We start from the raw sequence: 19,937 nt of genomic DNA, 5'->3' as shown, positions 1-19,937 counted from the left end.
TTCTTGGCTGGGCTGGGCTGGGCTTGTACTTTTGTTATGGCTGTACTTAATTTTTTTTTCTTTAATTTTAATTTTGTGTTTATATATATATATATATATATATATATTAGTTAATGATAATATAATGAATAAATCTTTATTTATGTAGGTTGAGATTATTAAAAACTTGTTATTGTTTAGTGAAACTACAACAATACTTTTTATATAAATCAGATTCTATTTCTTATTTGCTCAATACTTGAAAGTTAGTTTTTATTTTTGTCTTTATAAATATATTGTTTGATTAGAAATGTCTATTATTAAATATGCATCTGGATATAAAAATCTTTAAAAAAGAAAAAAGGAAGAAAAACTAATTGAGTCTTAAAAAGGATCAATGGATAAATTTGTTATTAGTAATGAACAAAATATAACACAAAATTTAGATGAATATATCACAAATAAGCAAGAAATTCACCAAAAATAAATTTTAAATGAAATATATTATAATATAAAAATTTTAAATAAATTTTTTTAAGATTAATTTAATTAATATATAAGTATAAAAAAATGCCTCATTTTAGGTCTCGTCTTAAGCCCCAAAATGTCTAGGGTCGACCCACCCTAACAATATATATCTTGGATTTATAGATTAATAAGTAAAAGTGTTACGGGAAGCATAAGAAAAAAGAATAAAAAGATATATATGAACGATAAAAGAAGATAGATACATATATTGATATATTAGGTGTCTCGATAATAATCTTTTATAATTTGTTGTGGTATAAAGGTCGTATGGCATTGAGAAGGTCTTTTGTCCTTAATCTAATTAGCTTTACCTTCAGCGGCATGGAAGAAGCATTTTAGCTACTGATTTGTAATGATCTTTAAGCTTCAAGGCATTCACAGCTTGACGTGGACGTGGACCAGAGAAAAGTGAAAAGAGAGAAATGAAATAAAAAAAATAATCGTCGCCTGAGAGATTCGAACTCTCGCGGGGAAACCCCATGTACTTAGCAGGCACACGCCTTAACCACTCGGCCAAAGCGACGATGTTGCTATGGCTTACGAGCTTCCTTTAATTATTTTGTATGTAGGATAGTGTTGATCCAATGAACTCACATACTTATTATGTAATTACTAGTAATAGACCCGTGCGTTGCACGGTTTTATGAAAAAGCTTATAAAATAAATGTATAAATAATTATATATTTTAATAGACTCAATAAAGATAAAAGAAAAAATTATCAAGTGTAAATAATTATTTCACTAAAATAAGGGGTAAGATTTCTTCCTAAAACTAAATTAAATGATAATTCCAAATTGAATTTTAAATTGATAATCACTTTAAAAAATTGTACTAAACAATTGATAAATCTAAAATTAATATAATCTTGATAATATTATAAATTAAAATTAAAGTTGATAATTAAAGAATACACATGTAGAACATCTTGATAATTTGATGTAACATAAAAATCAAATAAGAAAATTGTTAAAATTAATCTATTAATTCTAACCATATTTAATCATTAATTCTAAGAATTGATTTTTAAATTGATAATTATTTAAAAAAATGTACTAAATAATTGTTAAATCTAAAATTAATATAATCTTGATAATATTATAAATTAAAATTAAAGTTGATAATTTAAGAATACACATGTAGAACATCTTGATAATTTGATGTAACATAGAAATCAAATAAGAAAATTGTTAAAATTAATCTATTAATTCTAACCATATTTAATCATTAATTCTAAGAATTGAATTTTAAATTGATAATTATTTTTAAAAAATGTACTAAATAATTGTTAAATCTAAAATTAATATAATCTTGATAATATTATAAATTAAAATTAAAGTTGATAATTTAAGAATACACATGTAGAACATCTTGATAATTTGATGTAACATAGAAATCAAATAAGAAAATTGTTAAAATTAATCTATTAATTCTAACCATATTTAATCTTAATTCTAAGACCCTAACCCTAAGCATATAAATTAGATCAAAGCTAAGAAAATTAGTTTAAATAAAAGGCAACCAATACACAAAACCTAATCAATTTAATAAAAAAAAAATACAAAAACAAAGAAGGAGCCTTTAGAAACTTGACAATGTTTTCGAATGTTTTGAATTCATTAATTAAAATCACATGAAGACAAAAAACCAATAATAACAGTAAAGAAAAATAATAATAATAATAAAATAAGAAAGAATGCATACCTGCATTGTCATGGGATTTAGGCATTCACATATTGAAATAAGCTTCACTCCAAAAAGGATATATAGGATTATATATATTGGTAGAGTTCCATTTGAAATATAATTCATTTAAATCTTATTGAAATTAAAGATATCTAATTAATGTGTTTGTTTTTATCCCATAAAAATTGGAATTAAAAAAAGGTCATATGAATAGAATGAAAAGAAAAAAAGAAAAAAAAGAGTTGATTCAACATGACATAACATGTAAAAAATTAAAATTTGAAAAGAGAGAAAGAGAACGTGGTTGATAGATATAAGGAAATTTGATATAAATATATATATATATATATATATTTAAATGTCATCAACGTAGAAATTATCAAATTAATGGAGATATATACATTTTTTAGAATAGATAGTGTAGGGACACGATTTTTACTACCCAAGGATGACATTGGGCTTGTGTGTAAAGGGTCCAAACAATATGATTTGTAGAGAGTGGGTTTGGAAAAGGCTAGACCTTGGTCGTTGGGCAACGGTTTTGTCAGGATTTTCATGGAAGCCCATCCAAAGATGGGTTTGGCCTGAGTGGCTAAGCCTTACACGGATGGGGTGTGAAGATCTATCTCCTCGGAATTGGTCCGAGGAGCGTCTCGTCCTCACCATCCTCCTTTTTATGAGTTCGTTCTCCCTCTTCTCTCTGGTTCCTGGAAGCCCCCTTTGTCAATGCGACGAGCTTCCCTTTTATACTAGTATTTCCTTCCCACTCTTCACCCACGTGTCCGTTTCTCATTGTTCAGGGTGGTTACTTGTCTTATCAATTCTCACGTCAGAGTGGTTGGGGAAGGCTGGATAGCAGGATATGAGTGTGGGTTTGTCAGGCGCTGGGCTCCACATTAAGGCGTTGGCAGCCTTCCCCCTTGTGCTTATCTTGTACTGAATTTGTCCTTTTCTCCGGGCCTTTCTGTAAGACGTTGGGCGTAAAGTCATCCTCGGCCACATCCTTGGACCTTCGAGAAGCTTTCATTGCGCATCCTTAGCAATAAGGCTCCTCGGCCTGGGCTTGGGCTTCTAATACAAAGTGGGCTGGGACCTCAGATTTCGAGCCCCACAGATAGAGATTATCAAATTATTGGAGATATATATTATTTCTTGGGATAGATTTATATTAATCACCTCTTGAAGAATTTGGATTGTGCTTATCCATTAATAATCAAGTTTTGTAGCTTGATATTCTGATAAAATAATATTAATTTAATAATATTAGAATTTTGAAATTTTAGATGATAATTATTATCTAAATTAAAATTTTGTATGTTAAATATTATCCCCTAATTTAAGAAATATATCCTAAGAAATAAAAAAATAATGTTAATTAGATGATAAATATTATCTAAATCGTAAATTTACTCTCTCTCTCACTATTCATTCCTTATTTAAGGAACATTTCCTTCTACCAACCTATACTAAATAAAAAAATAATGTTAAGTCTAATTTTATTTATGATAAGAATGAATTATTGGTCCTGGTAGTATTATTATCATTTTTAGTTCTTTAAAGTAATCTAAAATTAATGAAAATTTCTAACAATTTTAGTGAAGCCATGTTGGCACAACCACGGCATCTAAGCCTAACTTTTATCATTATATTAATACTAGTCGCTAACCCGTGCGATGCACGGGAAAACTATTGAAAATAAGATTTTAAAAAGAGAATTTTATTAATTTTAGTTTATATCAAATATTTATTTATGGTAGTTTAAAATATTATTTTAAATCTTCATTTCATTTTATTTTAGTTGGAATAACTTATATAATTAATTGAAATGCTTATAAATAAGAGATGACATTAATAATATACTATATATAGTTAGTGATTATTCAAGATATCATTCAAATATGACAATTTTTTGGTTTTAAAAAAAGAACAATATTAATGCATTTAAACACAAAATACTATATTGTTCAATAGATATTACAACTTTAAAACTAAAACATGAGTAGTAATTTTTAATGGATTGGGGTAATAGCACAACTTTTAATAGAAAAAAAAAATATTTGATTTAAAATTTTTTGGAGTATCACTATAGTAAAAATGCCGAAAGGAAGCAAGAAATTCCACTAAAAAATGCTACAAATACATTTGGGTTTTTTTTTTTTTTTTTTCAATGAGCAGGTACATTACTGTTTAGTAGAGTCTTAATACATGGGGGATACTCCTCCATCCAATACATCATTGTCTAGCAAACCCAGCTAGTTCTTTGCTTCAAATGCTATCTTCTCTGTTGGTCCGTTTGTTCAAGGAGCCACAAGAGAAAAATATATTCCTAATAGAAGAACCAACTACCAAGTAGTAACTACCAAGTAGTCTAACATCATTAAGGATGTGGCCAATGCTCAAATTGGTAGGTCCAGCTAACTTGCCTTTGGTTTCGATTTGACCATAATAGCCAACCTCCACCGCAACTAATACAATCAACTGGATTGGTTAAAACAATTATCAAATACTGGGAGTATAAAAATACAATCAACTGGATTGGTTAAAACAATATATCACATACTGGGAATATAAAAATACAAAACTTGGTATTATGTATATTTAAATATCATTGCAGGCTTCTTGAATTCCACCCATCACAAAAGCCACGGCTTACATCAAATTGGCCTTTGAAATTTTGATCTCCTTCATCCCTGGAACCTGGAAAATCAAATTTCTGGACTAATTGAAAATTTGTAAATATTTCCAACTATCTTCTAACGATGAAATTATTATATCTTTTCAAGAACAAAAAGGAAAACAAAGACCAAACGTTCTATGTAGCAAATTTGAAACCTATCACCAAGAAAAAGAATTAAACCTATTGGAAATTCATTAATTGGTACCAATGCAAGTAATTGGTACGCTAAAATATATTGATGAGTAGATAATGGTGACGATGAGAGAATAAAACTTTATAGGAAAAAAATAATATGAATAAATTACTTGTGTATGCTTTGAAGTTACTAGCATATCTATCAAAATTTTGAGGAGAAAAATAGAATGAAGTTACTTGTGTATGCTTTTATTATTGATGCAACGATTTCTCTAATGTTAAGGTGAAAAAATAATATTCACTCTCACAACAACTCAAAACATTTACTTAATATATTATATCATCCATACCATCTAGCCACCACTTCCATTCCGGGTGATCATCTCTAACCACCCTCTAAAATTTTGTGGTTGCCTATGTTTCCGGCCCAACACAAAATTCTACTCCCCACCTTTAAACAAAACTTCACAACTTCGCAAATAATTCTTGTCACATTTAGAGATCTCAAATCAACAATTTTCATTGTAGAAACCAAAATACACACTCAATAGTTCCGCAACTATAAATTATACAACAAATTGAGCTATAGCAAATATTGGTAACACAAAATCTCATAAAGGATTTAAAAGTATATTCCAAGAGGAAAAAAACAACAAATTTTTAATACAAATAGTTAGAGTCTACCTTTTAATTTGGAGTATGTACATGTTTTCTTAAAGAATATAATCGTGTGAAACTTGAAAGCAAGTTCAAAGAATAGGTGCAACACATAAAAGCCAGTCATTCATTTAAGTTGGAGAAAAAAAATCCATCCTAGTTCAATTGAAAAAGCATAAAAAAAAATGACAGTCATGTTTTTACATCACACAAAAAATGACATTGAGAAATAAGGCCAACAAATACATCTCACCCTGATTAAATCAACAACACATCATCACATTCCCTACTTATCTTCCTTCTTACCACTCTCCATGTATTATGACTTCTAGAACAACAACAAAAAATCACTTACAAATTTTATCAAACGGCTTGTGTACATGTAAGAAAAAAAAACTTAATGAAAAGAGAGAATTTTAAAAAGAAAAGAGAGTACCATGTTGCAGCAACACCAGCATCTAAGCATTCTATCAAACACATGTTCAGCAATCTCAAACAACTATACTAACCAACCCCAACCTTCAAAAAAAATTCCCACGAAATCCAAAATAGTGGCAGCCCCAACATAACATTCCATAGGCTATCATATAATAAGATCCAGAGATTATAATAATTTATAAAAAGGGAAAACCAATGTAAATGAAGACGACAGTAACACTACATATCAAACCAAAACAAAGCCAAAATTGAAATCAAATAGAAGAATCCCAGGAAACAAAAATCCAATAAAAATTGCATAACCAAAAAAAGGGAAAAAGAAAATCCAAACCAATGTAAAATGAAGATGAGAAAAACACTATATATCAACTAAAACAAACCCAAAATTAAAACCAAATAGAAGAATCCCAAGAAACCAAAAATCCAATAAAAATTGCACACAAAAAAAAACGGAAAAAGAAAATCTAATTACAAAAATTTTGTGATTGTTCTTTGCCATAGATTTGACAACAAAGTAAGAAGAAGGAACGTTCCGCAGAACTCTCTGACTAAGAAAGACAATCATAAACATTAAGTACCAGAGATGAATCAACATAACAAAAAAAAATTTGAAAATACCTTAGAAATAGGCAGTCCCACCCCGCAACCCACAACCACAAACCAACAAAAATTCCATGAAAACAAAAACAAAAAAACTTAAATCCAGAGCAACCCACAACCACAAACTAACAAAATTCCATGAACAATTGAAGTGGATAGAAAGAGAGCAATATATAGAAATTAAGGAGAGTAAAAAACATGTTTTAATTACCTCAAAATAAAACATGATGGGCTAGATTGAGCGATGATGGAGAGGCAAAGAGAAATCGATGTAGTGGCGGTGATCCATGGCGGCAGCGGCGGCGGGAGGATTGAGTTTTGGCATATATTAGAAAACAGAGAGGTTTTGGGGTTTAGACGTGAAGGCTGAAGAGGGAGTTGTAACTTGGATTAGGGTTATAATTTGATAATCTATATATATATATATATATATATATATATAACGTTAAGAAGAATTTAAAAAAAAAAAAAACGTTAAGAAGAATTAAAAAAAAAAAGAAGAAGAAGAAGAAGAGGTGACGTGAAAGGATTAGGGTTATAATTTGATAATATATAACATATATATATATATATATATATTTATATATATAACGTTTAAGAGAATTTAAAAAAAAAAAAAAAAGAGGTGACGTGGAAAATTGTGGAGCTAGCAGAGGCTTCGGTTTTATATATATATATATATATATATATAGATGATATGTGTACCAATCTATACTGCCAAGTCAAAGTGTGAGTCGTTGAAGTTGAACACCTGCTTAAACGGGTGTAAAATGCAAACTGCACATTTGTCCTTGCAACTTAAAGGTTAAAATACGTTGGTTAGCTCTGGCCCTTAAAATTTTGTCCAAAGATTTTAATTAAAATTTTAAAACCCCTCTAATAGTAACTTTTAAGTATAGAATTTTCTTATTAGGATTCAAACACATGATTATACTGGCCAATGAAACATAAGTAATTTTTTTTTTTTTTTTTTTTATAATAACAATTAAATTCAATACAATTACTTGAATTTAACTGAAAAACTAAATTTTATAAAAATTAAAAAAAATAATAATTAGGAAACTTAATGCACTTCACCTAGAATGCTCTACCTTTTTACCTAAATATATAATGGTGGATTTTAGTAAGTTGGAAAATTATTGGTAATATAGTATCTTTACAACTTATTATACATTTGTTGAGGTGAAATGTAACACATGTTGTCATTGATGGACATTAATAGTGGTGTTAGCGGTGATTGGTGAACACCATGTAAAAATGATATTGAACTCATTATTTATTATCACTTCAATATATTGTGAAATAAGTTGAGATAAAAAAGTTGTCCATATAATTGCTCTTGGTATCATTTTTTAAACCAATTGAAAGTTATAACATGCCAAAAGATGACCCCTTTAAATTTCTCAAAGAAGCTTAACCAATATTTTATAAAGTTTGGAAGAGAAAATCATTCAAGCAACCCAAATATGGTTCACTTCATACTTTAATTGTACATTCCAATTTTCATCGTGTGTTCAATACCCCTAAATGAACGGGGATAAGAATCCTAGAAATTATATCCAAATTCTTTTTGACTTTTTAAACCTTCTTAATAATGAACAAGTTTCTACTAGTACATCTCTTTTTTCTTTTTTAAATAATAATAATTGATAAGTTGTACATACATTTAATGAGTCTTAGACCTACGACTTCATCTTTCCCCTAGAACTTATAAGATGAGGAGGTGCCAATTGTCTCAAAATTGAAACATCCAAGGTGGTGACACGGAATGCAATGGAAAAAAAATTTAGATTTCATCCCCTCAAAGTACCCGTTATAGACTATAGGGAAGGAAATAATACTGTACTATATGATATACGCACGACTGCAATATAAGAGGGAAAAAAATATAAACAAGAATTTGTAAAAAGAGAGAAGTGCCAAGAGTAAGTTAGACAAACTTTTGGATCATTTCTCTCACTTCATCAACCACAAGCCAGGCCTTATGCCCTCCTATTACTTCTGCTTTCATCTCTCCATCTTTCCATAGCTGCAATAAATTTTTACAATCCGTTTGTAAGTTTTCCTTAGGATCACTCTCACTAGAATCAAGAAAATTTTGAAAAATAACAAAACTTAGATGGACAGACACTGACCTGAATTGTTGGCATCTTCTGAGAAAAGAGAACACAAGAAAGCATCATTAAAAGCGTCCAGGGAAAACACGTGTGTATTATACATATTTAAGAAGACAAATTAGAGAACGCAGTATATATCATACATACAGAGATGTTTCCCCGCTTGACTAGAGTTTGAGGTACCTTGTTGACATCCACCCAATAAAATTTGGCCCTGTTATAAACAAAGAATCAGAAGAAAAAAATTTAATTGGAATTATAATAACCACCAATAACTGAAAAGGATATTCAAATTTTGACACATTAGTATTGGTTAATCCATGACAAGGAGCTCCCACATTAGATTATGACCGACTTCCAGAAAGGAAATGAAAGATTTGTGCTTAGGCTCAAGTCTAGTGAGCTAAGCTTGATGACAAGTCTTGATTAGATTAGTCTATGACTCTAAATTAGTAAAAGAGGGAACAGAGCGAAAAATTAGATCTTTTCTTTTCAAATTATTTTTTATATATATTTTTCGGTTGGCTAAAAATTCTGAACTAGTACTCATTCTCAACATATCCTTCAACTCAGTGACTCAAGCACAAGTTAGTCATTGATGTCCAGATTTTGGACAAAACAGTAACGGCACATGTTTAATATTCATAGTCTAAAAGCAAAAGAATTGTAAAGAAAGCTGCTTTCAAGTCTTAATGTCACAAGAGCCTTCACTACTCTCATCACCAGAATCGATGAGTCAGCATGAAAATTCATACTCATTGATGTCAACACACCAAATGTTTAGTTTGTCCTTTTATTTATGCATATGTTATTTGAAAGAGATAAGAAAACATTTAACACCTTAAAGTCTTAAATATTGGTAGATGTCAAATTGGAATATCTGACTGACTCAATTCTAGTCAACAATACCAATGTAAGCAAACCAGGGAGGAAATAAGAGAGAAGAGACCATATGTGAACTGATGGAAGCTTATTTGGTGCTCTAAAGATATTCCTAAATACACATTCTTAAGCTGGCTGGGATAGACTAAGAACCAGAGAGAGATTTGCTAAATGGGGCTATCAAGGAGACATGAGCAGAGTTGAAACTAGAGATTATTTGTTTCTTTGAATACAATCCTCCAAAAGAATATGAAAGGATGTTCTAGAGGTGTACAAATCACAGGCAAACTGGAGATTGGGAGGAAGAACTCAGTTGGGCAATGCAAAAGCTGAAAGGCAAGAGTTTTTAGAAGATGATATGCAGATTAGCTTGGGCTGCAGTGATAAACCATGTGTGGATTGATTGAAATGCAAGCGTTTATAAGTGTAAAGTTTGAATGGAGGCTGCTATCTTGAAGGCTACAATCTATTTTGTAAGATATACATTGTCATTTGTCAAGCTGTAAAAGAATTAGAAACTCAATCCAAGATAGAGTTCTATGCTATTTGTGGAGACCAACATTTTATGTACTAGAGTAGTAGTAGGAGATATCCTCGGTAGCCTGAATGGCAAGTATGCAGTCAGCTGCTTCTGTTTGAAATGATTTTGCAACATTTTTCTTGAATAAAAGCTCTCATTTATCAAAGAAGAAGAAAAAATTCTAGTCACCCAACTTTTTTTTTTATAAAAATAATTCAAATGTAAAAACAAGTGGAGGGTGATTCGAACACTGATTCTTTTCATAAAGGAGACTGGGCAATACAGCTATAAGGTTCTTAACCCACCAGTCACTCAAACCTTGGCACTGATGAAATATGAACATTTTCACGTACCACTAACTTCATGAGTGGGCCCATAAAAAAAAAAAAGAACTTCATGAGTGGTATGCTATATATATTGTGAGAATGTGGGAACTTTAAGAGTGGTAAAACTATATAGTGTTAGGTTGGATTGTGCCTAAAACGGTTTTTAGGGCATTTGCATCTCTACCGGTGAATCTGTGCATTGTTCACGGACCCACAAGTACTATTTTCAACAAAATTTTCATTAAATCTAGATTTCACAAGTACTATTTACACCTTTAAAAATTATTTTGTTATAGTATTTTCAGTTTTCAGCAATAAACAGTATCCAAACATACCCATAATATGAGAATGTGGTGCCTTGAAGTTGAAGGCTATAGTCATGTGGGGTTTAAATGATATTAAAGAAAGAACAACTCAGTTATTCAATAACGCTTGTACTGTCAAACCATGATACAGGTAACAAATGGTGAAGAAAACAACAATTGATACCTAATTTAGATATGCTTGTTTCACACGAGAGAGACAGAGAGAGAGAGACAGAGAGGTTACTTGGTATCAAGCTCAGCAGCCAATTTCTCCAACTTAGGCTTCAAGTAGATGCATTTGCGGCACCAAGTAGCCATCCTGGCAATAACAGAAAACCAGCCTTTATAAAACTAGAATTTTGGAAGAAAATGAATTCAAGAACCAACCAATGAAAGCATTTTGACTGTTTTATATAAATATATATATATATATATATATATATATATATATTTTGGAGAAGCTGCTTTATAAGGAAAAAGAAAACTCGTTTTCCATCTTTATTATTTTATATTTTGGTCTAAAGCTTGATGCAATGTCAGCCTCTAAAATAAATATAAAAAGAAAAAAAAGGGAAAAAATAAATAAATAAAGACTGTCTATCAATCCTTCCAAGAACCTATCAAAAAAAAAAAATCCTTCCGAAAAAAAGTCAATCACCATTCACTAGCCTCCTCTTGTCAAAAAAAAAAAAAAAAAAAAAACATGTCAGCCTCTAAAATAAATATAAAAAGAAAAAAAAAAGGGAAAAAATAAATAAAGACTGTCTATCAATCCTTCCAAACCTATCAAAAAAAAAAAATCCTTCCCAAAAAAAAGTCAATCACCATTCACTAGCCCTCCTCTTGTCAAAAAAAAAAAAAAAAAAAATCACTTGATCAAATTTAGGCCAGATTCGGGCTACGTGTTTAAAACCCGACCCGGCCTGCGAATAGCTATTAAAAATTTTAAACTACAAGTCGTCTACCGTGGCTTGGTCTATGCGACACCATTCCATAACAACTATAACTTTTTTATTTAAAAAACAAAAAACCAGGTGCGCTCCAAAACAGCATCGTTTTGCAGAAATCCACTGAGAGCAGAACACACACACACCCACACAGAGTGAGAGAGAGAGAGAGAAAGATACCAGTCGATGATAATGGGTTCGGAGTGCTTTTGTGCTAGGAGTAGAATCTGATCAAGATGATCACAATCGTTGATGTGTTCCATCTCAACAGTTGTGGGTCTTGACAAGTCTGGCCAAAACGCATCCACTCTAATGTCTCTTCTCAAACTCTTCTTGCACTCTCTGTTTCTTCTATCAACCCAATACCCAGATGAACAACTTCTTTGCAAAATCAAAAATCTCCCACTGCTTATTGAATACTTCTGCTGTTGGTCTCGGTGGTGAAATTCCCTGCACAGAATTTGAGCATTCGCTGCTATTACAGACATTTTTTCCTCTGTCTCTGTCTCTGTCTCTCTCTGTCTCTTTCCCTACCACTTTTTGTTTAAGAAGAAAAGGAATAAAGAGGGATTAAGGTGGTATTTACTAGGTTGATTGGTGATGAGAAAGCTTGAGGAAAATCATTACTTGGTGATACTTATGGGGCTTTGAATTGAAGGTTGGAGTTGGGACTTGGGAGGGGTGTTTCATGGAGTAGATATTTTATTTTACTTTCCTCAAAAAAAAAAAAAAAGATATTTTATTTTACAAAATACTGTTTTTTTTTTTAAGGCTTTTTGCTTGGTTCGAAAGAGAATCGGACAAGTGGACGACGGTTGAATAGAAAGCTTATCCGCAAGGGGAGTTGGGGGGGGGAAGGAAAAACGGGCGTGGGCCCCACCAATGGAGAGCCTAAATTTAATATTCTTGTCCTGCTTGCTTTGCTCACTTTTCTTTCGTTTTAATTTTAAGGATATTTACGTAAAGAAACCTTATAATTTTAGGGGCGTCTTTGGGTCAAACTGGCTTGGGTTTGCCCTAAACCCAAAGGAGGCCAATCATTGCCGACTGACCAATATCAAATTTATCAATTGATCAGGTCATCGATTTTCACTATTGGAGTTGTCTAGCTATCGGTTGGATATCTCAACGAGGGAACAAGGAGTACATGTGTCGAGAAATGACAACAAACAACGAGAATTTTGACCTTTTTTTTTTTTTTTTGGTAGAAAGAATTTTGACCTTTATGGTTAGATCTAAACTTCGATGGCCATATCTTGACCTTGATAGGTTAAGAGATGCCAAGTCTCGAGCTTAATTTCTGTAACTTCCGCAAATTAAAAAAAAAAAAAAATGGAAGAGGGAAAGACCAGTTTGGTGGTAAGGAAATTTGAGAGAGAGAGAGAGAGAGAGAGAGAGAGAGAGTAACAAGGGATTCAGTTGGTTCAATTTTTACTTGTCAGGAATCAAGGGACTTAAGATGTGAATCAAAACCTAGCTTTTTTTAACATTCAAGACCAACCTATGCAAATGGAGCCAACCATGGGTGGTCGAATCGGTGTAAATTGACCAAGTGGGTTGGGTTTTGCGGATCTTTAAAATTTAGACCTTTAAGAGCATCAGCATCCCAAAATTTCAATTCTACTCTATTTTATCATTCCAAAAAACCACTTTATCATTATACCATACCATTTTACAATACCTCCAACATCTCAAATTTTTATTTTCCTATTCTATTCATTAAAATAATATATCTACATAATAAAATAATATATCCCAAAATCCAAATAAAAACAAAAACCCAAATCACCACTTGCTACCACCACCACCACGAACAACCATCAACCCATCACCGATCCCAAACCCATCAACAACCACAGCACCGATCAAACCCATCAACCCAACAAAACCATCAGCACCGATAAAAAAAACCCAGATTGCAACCCAGACCTCTTCCTTTAGCCATCAGTCACAAAAGGAAGAAAAAAAAAAAAACACACACACACACACACACACAACCCAGAAGAATCAAGATCGCAACCCACTTCGGCGGCGCTTTTTTGACACCAAATTCTCCACTTTAGCGCCTACAAACTCGCATCATCACTTTCCTCCTATTCATCGCGTTCATTGTCACACTATCCAACGGCATCATCACGGAGAGACCGTCTTGTGTCACAGAGAGATCGGCTCGTGTCATTCCGAGCACCGGCAATCTGCATGGACTCAACGGCGACAACAGACCGAAATCAACAATGTTTGGTTTTTGGACCTTGCATCGAAGACGGACTGAAGGTGTGAGAGAGAGAGAGAGAGAGAGAGAGAGAGAGAGAGAGAGAAAGGTGGAATAAAATATTAATATTATTTTTGGCATTGTGCTACAGTGCCATCTTACATGTAAGATGGCACTGTAGCACTATGTCAAAAAAATTTACACTTTCCCACTTTTGGCATTTCGGCTGCTGAGTCCAATTGCTAAATGCTTAAATTTTGTGGACATTTTGCATATACATGTGGACCATGTCCCATTGTGGATGCTCTAATAAATCTCTTTCAACTAAAATAATGGAAAACCACGAAAATTTTACTTACATTTTATATGAACAAAATATCTCTCCATGTGAATTCTTTTTGACACAAAATTTTAAAAAACTCAATAAATAAACAAAGTTTAATAATAATAAAAAGTCATGTTTTAGATATATATATTTTGCAACAAAGTAATGTTTGACCTCTTCTTAAAAAATAAAAAATGTAATGTTTGACTTTCATATAACAGGTCATTTATTTATTTTTACACACATAAGAGTAGGGGTGTCAATTCGTGTTCACGTGTCAGGTTCGTGTCGTGTTAACTCATGAATACTTGACTATATAGGTTAACCCTAACCCAACATGTTTATTAAACAGATCAAGATTCTTTAACCCTAACACAACTCATTTATTAAACGGGTTAGTTATGTCGATCTATTTATTAGATTTTATCAAAATAAAATAAAAATTTTAGTATTAACCAAATTGATATGAATTATGAAAAACCAAACAAATAAATATTTTTAATATAAAATTCAGAACTAACGAGTAACTACATCACAAATAATCATTCAAAATTAAAGTATATCTCAATATCATAAATAATCAATCATAATTTTTCAAAGAAATAAACCACAACAACTAATAAGTTTATATACTTAGGGTTAGAATATTATATTGGTAAAATATCATTTAATTAAACGGTTCAAACAGGTCAAATGGGTTTCATGTGATGGACATTAACCCAACCCGTTTATTAAACGGATTAATCGTGTCAACCCAAATATGACACGAACCCATTAAGCCTCAACCCATAACTTACTAATTTCGTATCGTGTTGTGTCGGATCGGGTTTGCGAGTCGTGTCCAATTTTGCCACACCTACATAAGAGGGAGGAAATGGGGTACAATAGGTCATTTTGTACCTATATAAGGAATAAGTACATTCTAATTTAAGGGTTTATTTTTATAATAAGTAAGAAGGTAAAAGTTGTGACAATCCTACTTTTGTGTGAGTGTGACAATAGTAACACTTAAGTTGTGGGAGGCAATAATCCTTAAATTAGACCAACGTCACGTTATTGCCTCTATTAATTAGAACTCAAGACCCATACTATACTAATACTCTACCCATTCTGTCACTACCTTAGATGGTTACTTGTGGTTCTGATATTTTTAAATAATAATTCAAAGGGATGAATTGAAACGATTTTTTTTTTTTTTTTTGGAATAATTTGTGTCAAATATTTATATTTATGTTTATGAAATATCATTTCTTATCAATTTGTATCGATTAACTCCCTAACTACCATTTAAAAAATAATAAAAAACTTCATAAAAATAGAAGAAGTAATTACTAACCATTCAATGGAAGCAATATTATCCATATAGCAAGGAGGTGAGATCAACAAATCAATATATATATAAAGCAGAGATCTCATGTGGAAAAACATGAGGTTCTATCAAGTGGCGTATTCTTTGCAAATAAAATTGGAATATTCTCAAATGCCATATTAGAAATAAAAACAAATTAAATAAGAACAAAAATTATATATATATATATATATATATATATAAGCAGAGATCTCATGTGAAAAAGTATGAGGTTTTGCCAAGTGGCGTATTCTTTGCAAAAAGAAATTGAATATTCTCAAATGACACATCAAAGATAAGAACAAATTAAACATAAACTTTTTGTTTCATTTGGTTCAATGTTTCAAGGCTTTTCTAATTAAAAAATAAATATTATTTGTATCATTTGGTTCAATGTTTCAGGACTTTTCATCTCTTACACATACACACAAAACTCTAATTCAATATTTTCACCTCTTGTACTTTTACCCCTTTATATATACTTACCTATAGTCATTCATGTCATCCCATGTCAAATACACAGAAACCAAAAATAATGTCATTTACCTTCAATCTTTTGACGACACCTACCTAGCTAGCTCTAACATTGTTGTTTCATCTAATCCAAACTCATATGAGTTGGTTACAACCAAGGAAGGAGGGGCTTGCTATTTATATTGAATGACAACAACAATTACGATTTTGTTATTAAGATTAGACGTTGTGGATTTGTGATTTTTGTAAATGATGTGATTGACTGTGGGTGTTTAGGATGTGTATTTTGTTTTATATCAATTTTTATTCTCTAATATTCCTCCAAAATTGTTTTTTTTTTTAATAATTATTTCTCATTACTTCAATGAATAAATATAATGGATATGTGATAGCAATTTATAATTGTTGTTTTTTATGATGAACTCATTACTAATAAAGTTCTATAACAATTATGCTATAATACATATACAACATTCTCCAAAATCATTTTACATAAAATATTACAATATTATCCACGAATCGCATGGGTAACTTACTAGTTGTACTAATAAGAAACTCTCTCTTCTTTAATCTATTACTACTTGTTCTTCCTTTATTCCTTTATCTTTTTTTGTCATCTTAAAAATAATGAATTTAGAAAAATAATTACTTTGTAGTGAAAATGACTTAAATTATAAACTTTTTCATTATTGGAATGCTAGGATGCATGGACACGACAAAATGGGCACCGCACGAGCGACGCCGCTACCATATCCAGTTTTTTTTTTTTTTTTTTCCAATATGCACCAACTTGCGTAGACTTGGGCCAAACCGGTCCGTATCGGGCGAAACCGTTGAAACACTCCGATTTAGGCAATATCGACGCCGAATCGGTTGATTCAGGCCGAAATTCAAAAAAAAAAAAAAAAAAAAAAAAAAAAAAGGTGCAAAACGCACCGTTTGAACTTAATAACAAAACCTTAAACTATCTCAGTTCTCAAAGCGCACCATTCTTCAATCTTCAGCTCTCTCTCACTCTTTGTGCTCTATCTTCCCTCTCAACTCTCTGCTCTCCGTCTCCCCTCTCTCACAAACGCACTCAGTCACTCCCTAAGACATGTTCTCACTCTCCTATGCTTTGCATGACTCTCGGTCTCAAGCTCACCTCAAGTCTCAAGTCTCAAGCTCACCTCACCTCACTAGCCCACTATCAACTTTGGTATCAAACTAATTAAAGCTTTCAATCTCAGTTTTTCAATCTCAAGCTCATTATACTCTCATATGCTCTGACTATTACTCATTGTGAATCTGTGATTTGATTTTTAAATTTTTTATATAAGTTGTAATGTTGTGACTTGGGTTTGATTTTTTATTTAGTTAATAGTTATTATTTGTAGGTTAAATTGAATCTATTGAATTTGCAATGGATGAAATTACTAGCACAGAAACTTCACCTTCATCAAATGAAGAAGTGCCAAATGATGAAGCTCCTCTCCGACAGTATGTGACTAAAGTAGAAAAACCACCTAGTTCTACTGTTAAATCAGGTGGAAACACACACTTTTAAGTGCAACTATTGTGGTGGAGTTTTTTCGGGATCCTATTTTAGGGTTAAGGCTCATTTATTAAAAATTAGTAATAAAGGTATTAGAGCATGCCCTAAGGTGACACCGAGCTAGAGGTTGGAAATGCAGCAAATGCATGATCAGATTGAGAATGATAACTTAGAGAGAGAACAAAGAAGTCAAATTCCCTTACCCCCACCTCCCCCAGGCCGTGGGCCTATACTTATTCCCTCATTTCGAATACAGGAAGGGAGTGATAGTACAAATCCGGTTGATGGTAAGAGGAGGAAGGTGATTATGAATTCTCCTTTGGAGAGAGCATTTCAGAATAATGTTAGACATGAATTGGATAGTAGAATTATTAGAATGTTTTATACCGGTGGGCTTTTGTTTAACTTTGCAAGGAACCCATATTATCGTAATTCCTATTCATATGCTGCTACCCATAGCATTTAAGATTATGTTCCTCCTGGATATAATGCCTTGAGAACAACACTTTTGCAAAGAAAAAGAACTCATGTTGAAAGATTTTTGAAACCAATTAAGGACTTTTGGCTTGAAACTGGTGTAACTATAGTTTCTGATGGATGGTCAGATCTACAAAGGAGGCCTCTTATTAATATTATGGCTATATCAGATGGGGGTCCAGTGTTTATAAAGGCAATTGATGAGTCAGGTGAGTTCAAAGACAAACATTATATTACTGGGGTGTTGAAGGATGCTATAAAAGATATTGGACATGAAAAAGTTGTCCAAGTCATCATTGATAATGTTAGTGTGATGAAGTTTGTTGGAGCTCTTATTGAAGGTGAGTATCCTAAAATATTTTGGACACCCTGTGTTGTCCACACTCTCAATCTAGTTTTGAAAAATATTTGTGCAAAAAAAAACACTGAAAAGAATGAAGTTACATATGAGGAATGTAGTTGGATTACACGTATTGCTGATGATGCATCTTTCATACGTGTTTTTATCATGAACCATTCGATGAGGTTGGTAATGTTTAATGAATTTTGTTCATTAAAACTGCTCCAAGTTGTTGATACTAGATTTGCTCCGGTTGTTGTGATGTTGAAAAGGTTGAAGTTGATAAAAAGATGCCTTCAAGTCATGGCTATTAGTGATCAATGGGCTTCTTATAAGGAGGATGATGTTGGAAAAGCTCAAAAGGTGAAAGATATTATTCTAAGTGATCGTTGGTGGGATATTGTTAATTATATCCTTGAATTCACAGCACCTATTTATGATATGCTATGAGGAGCCGACACAGATAAGTCTTGTCTTCATTTTGTGTATGAGACGTGGGATTCAATGATAGAGAAGATGATGGCAGCAATATATCGGCATGAAGGCTTGGAAGATGATGAGTATAGCTTATTTTGGGGTGTGGTGTATGATATACTTATTAATCGATGGACTAAAAATTGTACACCACTACATTGCTTGGCTCATTCCTTAAATCCTAAGTAAGTACATGGCGACGGGATGGGAAAGAGAACAAAATACTTTCAAACAGGTCCAATGAACATGATTTTTTAGACAAGACACTTGTCACTTGAGCTAAGATTTTCAATGATGCAAATTTGCCATCAACCAGTCTAGTGCTTAGATTGGATGACCTTCAACTCAGGTGCCTTCAAGTTGGAAGGTTTTATCAGGTTCGAGTCTAGGTTGGATAGTCATAAGTCCAATATAGTGATGACCTATGGGCTAAAGGAACATAATTTTGGTCCTCGTGGAGAAGGTATTTGGTATTAAATGATACCATGTCAGTTGTGTCCAAATCCAAAAAGTGTGAGACATGCCAACAAAAAATAACTAACCCACTAACAAATGAAAGACATGTGTTAGTGAATAGTTATTTTTGCACACATGTTTCTCGTTTATTGGATTTTTATACAAATGATGTGGTATCATTTGATACAAAATACTTTTTCGGTCCTAGTGAGGGATGTAATTGAACCAATAGATCACAAATTCAACAGTTAGCAAAGGAAGAGATCTTTTATGGACAAAGTTTAGCTACAAAATTGATTGTAGCGTTAGGCTACAAACTCACTCAATATCTTTTTATTAGAGGTGAATTTTGACAAATCCACCATTGGATTACATCTTCTTCTTATATCCTTCATGTTTGCAAAATTTTAAGAAAATTAAAGATCAATAACTATGTCATCAATAAATTTTTAAATTGCAAGTTTTTGTAATTTAAAATTATGCATAAAATATAATATTATAG

General features: G+C 31.9%; 2 protein-coding genes and 1 non-coding gene across 5 annotated transcripts; 1 reads left to right on the top strand and 2 right to left on the bottom strand.

The window, feature by feature from the left end:
* Positions 1-948: 948 nt before the first annotated feature.
* Positions 949-1,030, bottom strand: TRNAS-GCU. Its single transcript has one exon. It is a non-coding gene; the product is annotated as a tRNA-Ser (tRNA).
* A 3,308-nt stretch (positions 1,031-4,338) lies between these two features.
* LOC115954303 (thioredoxin-like 3-1, chloroplastic) lies at positions 4,339-12,532 on the bottom strand. Of its 3 annotated transcripts, none has more exons than XM_031072222.1 (6): positions 11,976-12,532; positions 11,093-11,167; positions 8,963-9,029; positions 8,834-8,851; positions 8,639-8,727; positions 4,339-4,656 (listed from the first exon to the last, which is right to left on the bottom strand). In XM_031072222.1, the coding sequence occupies exons 1-6, from the start codon at positions 12,281-12,283 to the stop codon at positions 4,569-4,571; spliced, it is 645 nt and encodes a 214-aa protein (XP_030928082.1). In that variant the 5' UTR covers positions 12,284-12,532; the 3' UTR covers positions 4,339-4,568. The 3 variants fall into 3 exon arrangements, with proteins under 3 accessions (XP_030928082.1, XP_030928083.1, XP_030928084.1); XM_031072223.1 differs by lacking the exon at positions 4,339-4,656 and adding an exon at positions 4,675-4,904 and having other exon boundaries at positions 11,976-12,531; XM_031072224.1 differs by lacking the exon at positions 4,339-4,656 and adding an exon at positions 4,675-4,888 and having other exon boundaries at positions 11,976-12,531.
* Positions 12,533-17,556: 5,024 nt separating this feature from the next.
* Positions 17,557-18,955, top strand: LOC115951779. The gene is made up of 2 exons (XM_031068926.1): positions 17,557-17,680; positions 18,156-18,955. Exons 1-2 carry the CDS (start codon positions 17,557-17,559, stop codon positions 18,953-18,955), a joined length of 924 nt encoding a protein of 307 aa, XP_030924786.1.
* The last annotated feature ends 982 nt before the right edge of the window (positions 18,956-19,937 follow it).

This window comes from Quercus lobata, chromosome 7 (assembly GCF_001633185.2).
Source record: "Quercus lobata isolate SW786 chromosome 7, ValleyOak3.0 Primary Assembly, whole genome shotgun sequence".
NCBI classification, from domain to species: domain Eukaryota; kingdom Viridiplantae; phylum Streptophyta; class Magnoliopsida; order Fagales; family Fagaceae; genus Quercus; species Quercus lobata.
This window is presented reverse-complemented; position numbering and strand designations above follow the sequence as displayed.

Bases quoted from the DNA above. Each gene is read 5' to 3' on its own strand.
- LOC115951779 (XM_031068926.1), top strand. From the start codon at position 17,557: ATGGATGAAATTACTAGCACAGAAACTTCACCTTCATCAAATGAAGAA. The intron at 17,681-18,155 runs GTGGAAACACAC...ATAGCATTTAAG, and splicing joins TAGTTCTACTGTTAAATCAG to ATTATGTTCCTCCTGGATAT.
- LOC115954303 (XM_031072222.1), bottom strand. From the start codon at position 12,283: ATGTCTGTAATAGCAGCGAATGCTCAAATTCTGTGCAGGGAATTTCAC. The intron at 11,168-11,975 runs GTATCTTTCTCT...TGTTATTGCCAG, and splicing joins GAACCCATTATCATCGACTG to GATGGCTACTTGGTGCCGCA. The intron at 4,657-8,638 runs GTTTGTCTAACT...TGATTGTATTAG, and splicing joins GTGAGAGAAATGATCCAAAA to TTGCGGTGGAGGTTGGCTAT.